The sequence below is a fragment of the Agrilus planipennis genome, unplaced genomic scaffold (assembly GCF_000699045.2).
Source record: "Agrilus planipennis isolate EAB-ADULT unplaced genomic scaffold, Apla_2.0 scaffold220, whole genome shotgun sequence".
NCBI lineage: Eukaryota > Metazoa > Arthropoda > Insecta > Coleoptera > Buprestidae > Agrilus > Agrilus planipennis.
In genome coordinates this window covers 147,666-153,226 of record NW_020439189.1, presented here as the reverse complement: position 1 = coordinate 153,226, position 5,561 = coordinate 147,666, and the positions used below count along the sequence as shown (strand labels likewise).

Genomic DNA, 5,561 nt, shown 5'->3' with positions numbered 1-5,561 from the left:
AGCAAAGACCAAAAATTTTATGAGCGTGGAATTATGCTACTACCAGAAAGATGGCAAAAGGTGTTGGACCAGAACGGTCAATATATAATTTAATAAAGTATTTGTTTATTATACGAAAACTGTCTTTCATTTCCACAAAAAAAAAAAAAACGAAATGACTTTCCGAACAACCCTATATACAAATTTCATAATACGTTACTAACGAGTACCAGACGGATACGAATAACGCATAAGTTTTTTTATGAAATGATTCGGTTAGAGCCTTCGGATATATCCGGATACTAATTTCCTGGCGGATACTGACAGCGAATACGCTTTTTCTAAAGGATTTGGATGCAGCCTTTATATATATACAAGCAGTATCCGAATACCGGATCCGGATACCGAAGTATACAGATGCTACCCAGTTTAGATTCCTTGAACGCAAAAGTTTTGTCCAACTACTTAATACAAAATCAAGGGGTTTCTTGTTTAATTTTATATCTCGTTATTTTTTTATATCCTCGTGTGACTCGAATAACTCTGTGAATTATAATAATAAATAGTTGGCATGTTCCCGATCCTTGTGTGATGACCATCACAAACGAGCAGGCAGACCAGTGATCTCATAATAATGATTCTTATATCTTATAGGCTACGAATATAAATAAATATGTGATTTAATTTTGAATTCTACACATACCTGATGGCCATTCGCAAAATCTCATTTTTAGAAAGCTTTTTGTCAGGCGGATGAGTAGGAACCAATTTTCTTAGTTCTGCAAACGCTCCACTAACATTCTGTTGTCTCCACCTTTCTCTACTGTTCGTAAAAATTTTCCTCACAACGCCACTGGGGCGGACTTCTTGTAAAGGCTTAATAAAAATAAAAGGATAATAGAATATAACGGTAAATCTTCACATAATAATTTACAAAATCCTTTTACAAGTAAGTAATATCAGTTTTTTATCGTAAAAAAAATAGTATTTGCATGATGAATATGTCAAAATCAAATGGTAAAACGCCAAAAGCAATTGTGACTTGGCAAAGGTTCGAAGAGGACTCAATTGCTGAAAAATGTCAGTTTTCCTTAGCATCGCAGATATCATTGAAGTGTAAACTTTGACCATCTAGATTTTTTAACCAAACAAAGTTTTTTGTGCCGAAACCAATAAAATTTTTCCAAATTTTAGCGGTTCCTGGCTGTCAACGCAGCTATTAGTGCGTAAATTGCTTTAAAAATAATGAAAAACGTTCTTTTTTCCTACGCATAAACTTTTCTCAATGCTTCAAGTAAGTCCCCTTCATCGCAGGACTTTTTTCCACCATGTGAGTACACAAATAACTTTACAACTTAACTTTAACCTTTAGAAAATTGGTTTAAATAAAAAACACTTGCAATTATTTTTAGAATAAGTGCTTATTCAAAGTTTCGACTTAATATTTCTAAATAATTATCGAGGAATTATCACCTTACTTTTAGCATATCCGCGATTAGATAAATTTTGTTTTTATTAAATTCAACTCTTAAGTCTATCAAAACGTATTGTGCATTGCCTAACAATTTCGAAAAATGTACCAAAAAACAATCGCAATCGTACCTCCAAGAAATAATTAATGTTTCGCGATATTTACCATTCATTTTCACTCCTAATAGAACATTGTATCTGATGAGTGAACCCATCATAACATGTGTTCTGTTTTATGATATTAATAATTTAGAAATCCAGCGTAATTTTTAAGTATTTCAATAAATATCGAGCATTTTATACATCTACTTTTTAATCTATACATCGAAGATGCGATCAACATCAACAAGACAGTGCAATTGTAAGGATAGATAAGCAGGGGTAAAGGATTAGTATGCTTAAATTTGCAGATGATATAGCAGTATTAGCATCTGGCAAGGAGGAGTTAGAGATAGCTTTAAATAAAATAGAAGCAATATTGACAACAGTATTATATAAAAATAAATAAAAATAAAACAAAAATACTGGTACACAAGGGAAGAAAAAGTAGAGAAAGAGCGAATATAAAGATAGGAGACGAAAGATTAGAAGAAGTGGCTGATTTTAGATATCTAAAAAATCAGATAAGTCAGGACAGAAGGAGTAGTAGGGATATAAAGCAGAGAATAGTGCAGGGTCGAGTCGCCTTTCTAAGTCACTTCTATGCTTGCAAACGGTTAATTTAGAAATTCGAAAAAAATTCTGAAAGGTGTACGAGTATGTTAAGGATACCGTGAATAGAGAAGGTTAGAAGTACAGAGGTATTAGAAATAATAGGAAAACAGATGATTCTATGCAAGCCATTAAAAAATAGGCGAGATAGGTTGGTAGGACACCTTCTCAGGCATGAAGATCTACTCAGAGTTATATTAGAGGGAGAAACAGGAGTTATGAGGAGTAGAGGTAGACTTAGATGAAATTGCTGTTCGCAGATAGTTGGATTAGGATGTGAAAATATTCTCGCTTTCTTCATATTTTTTCCTTTGTAATTACTCTAACCCTTTAAGCATAATAAATATCAAAATAATGAAGAAAAGTACCAACCTGCAGAGCGTTTTGGTAATTTTGCGATATCGGTCTTCTCTCTTCGTCGCTGTCCAAAAGCGAAAATTCGTCGCTTAGGTCTTCATCATCAGAAAATGAATCTTCAATATGATGCTGTCTTCTATGAATAGAAGACGAAGGACTCGTACTGTCAATGTTATCTACTTCAGCAGACCAGTCGATCTCGTTAAAACCATTCTCATAATTACATGAGTTTTCGTCATTTGTATTTGGCCGCTTGAACAAATAAAAATTGGTTTGATCAATTTATTGTACCTATCGTACATGAGGAAGTTATTGTAATTGATTTAAAAATAAAGCTCATATGTTTATGTTTCAAAGTTTAATTTTTTTCTAAAATATTAGGTCATTTTTTGCACAAAATCCCGTCAATAAAAAGAACGGCATTGATTTCATATAGGATGCTAAGATAATCCGAAAGAAATTTTATAAAATCCGATACAGCCGTTTTCCTGATCAAATAAAAAGACTTTTTTTCGGGAAAAAGATGAAAAATATTCAATAGACATCCAATCGTCCGTACAACTATTTATGTTGGTTTTCCTCCGAAAAGGACCTACCAACAACTGTTTACTGACTCCAATTTGTTCTAATGGCAATTATTACTTTTATGGACAAATCAAATATTGATTTTGTTGAAATATTGCGTACATTACTGTGATACTTTTAATATTATTATCACTATTTATTCATAATAATAATCAATACTCATCATACTGGGAAGTTAATTGTGTTAATTATGGTAAGTCTTTCATGGCTACCATTTGGAAGTGGTGTGTTTATTAGAATTTTTCTTCCTTCAAGATCTAATATCAGGCACATTAGTGATACAACGTTGAAAGAAGAAACTACACAATTTGAATGAGGGTACAGAATACTTTTTGACTTTTCACTATAAAAACCACGAATTTTTCAAAATTTATTGATTTCAGGTCGATTTTCGAAAATCGAGTATTCATCAGATGTTGACGTTTTGAATTCATAGGAAGCTAAAGCTCAAAATCAGTGGATCTGTTCGAGAATATTGTTGATGAAAAGTTTCAAAAAAAATTTTTTTTTTTTTTTGAAACGAAATTCTGTTTGCGCTTCTCAGACGTTAATAAATGCTGTGGATTATACCTCAACCTGATGGCCTGTAAGATCGGCTGTTTTTCAGATAAATGCACACTTTTTTGAAACATTTTTGAGAGCCCAAAAAAAGTCCCGAATATTTCCTCTCCTGGGAATTTTTCGCCCTGGGCACTTACCCTAGTGCAAATCTAGCACAGAAGAAATCTTGAAAAACCTTAAAAAGAGTCAGTCGCCATCAACTTGTGAACTTGTTTATCTTTACATCTCAATAACGATTTCAATATGTTGATATTATTTTTTGTTGAAAAATATACGTTGTAGCTACAGTTTTAAGAAAATTCAAGATTCTGATGAATATTGTTTGAACAATTTCCAACGCTTTCAGCTTTTCCCAGAGTTTCTTCTTTTAAAAGTGTTGCGAAGTTAAAAATATTTCTATTTAATGACGTTTTATGATTGGATTTGTCCGTATGTGCCTACGATTCATTGTATGGGATATATACTTCCACAAAAGAAATATGTTCTTACTGCACACTACTTTCTCAATACGTATTAACTATTATATGCCTAGGTACATCTTTTTATTTATAATTCGCACATTAAAGCCACTGCAATATGATACTGTTAATGCAAAATTTATCGTTTACTTGACAAATTTAGCACTTTTAGCACATTATGACGAAATGTGTTTGATAAATTTTGGTTCAATAGCCAGCAAATTTACGAAATTTTCGCATTAGCATTTCGAAACATTGAAACAATAAGTCAATATTTTTGCTTTCGTTTAAATTAATAGTGAATCCTTAAAATTATATTCAGTAACAATCTGTGGTAATTTGGCAATTTTCTAGTAAATACTTCTTTATCTCCCAAACAATTGAATATTGACCATAGGTGTATAAACAAATGTGTATTTTTTTAACACGTTCTACCAACATCCAAAACTGACGATGGCAAGGACTGAGATGAATCCTTTAAAATACCAACAAGTCAGCTTATTCTTATCCTTTTGGGAATTACCGTTAAAGTATTCTCGTTATCTTTTGGATGTTGCCGTTTAATTATAGATTAATTCTTTGTTCTCGCTTACCATTTTCTCAAAAGTCATTTAGATTTTCTTTGTCACAACAGCTAGGTACTTAACACATTTAACACCACTAATCAAGAAAAAACTTAAGAAAAGATCCACTTTTCCTCCTTCATATGTTTTATAAAACATCAAAAGTATTGTTTATCGTGAAAGAAATTTGAGCACAGTGATGCTGTAATCAAAGCAGTGCTTTGCTGTATCACTCATGTGTCACTTCCGTGCCTTATCTCCAGCGTACAGTCACCCTCACGCAACCAATCGCAGTTCTGGAGGCGGGTGAAGGGCGAAATGCTCCACCTTCGTGGAAGAAATAAACCAAAAGGGATTATGAAGTATGCATAAAATAATAACATTTCAAGTATCCTCAGGGGTGGATTTGTTCCTCTAGTTTAAGTGCAAAAAATCATAATTTTAAATATTAGCCCTGTCTTGGTATAACAATAACTGGACTTTCCCTTAAGGATGTTTGGGAGGTATGTCAAAATGCTACGAGACAAATAAAAATTTGGAAGAACGTTCCTCATTCAATTCGAAAACTCCTGTAAAAATTACAAATCGATTCACTAAACCGTTAAAAAGTAAAGATTCGTTAACCGAACAGATTAAATTTATTTTTCATCATCATAAGGTCATCAGTCCTAAGATTGGTTGGACACGTACCTCCACTCCTTTCTATCCTGAGCTAAACTTCGCATTTTCCTAAAACTAGAACAGCCCACATCCTTAACTATTTACGAAGAGTAAAAAGAATTTATTTTTATTAACAGAAAAAAAGCTACCAGAAATTTCAAACTTTTATAATAAGTAACTTGAACTCTGGAGAATCATTTGAAGTGTTCTTAGTAAT

At 32.5% G+C, this 5,561-nt stretch overlaps 1 protein-coding gene across 1 annotated transcript in view; it reads right to left on the bottom strand.

The window, feature by feature from the left end:
* LOC108739158 (helix-loop-helix protein 1-like) overlaps positions 1-4,892 on the bottom strand; it is an 11,092-nt gene extending 6,200 nt beyond the window's left edge. The window contains exons 1-3 of the mRNA XM_025978076.1: positions 4,715-4,892; positions 2,533-2,769; positions 683-855 (exon numbers count right to left, since the gene is read on the bottom strand). Of these exons, the coding sequence (XP_025833861.1) occupies positions 683-855; positions 2,533-2,769; positions 4,715-4,732 (428 nt within the window). The 5' untranslated portion in view covers positions 4,733-4,892. The remainder of the gene's footprint in view (positions 1-682; positions 856-2,532; positions 2,770-4,714) is intronic.
* Positions 4,893-5,561: the final 669 nt, after the last annotated feature.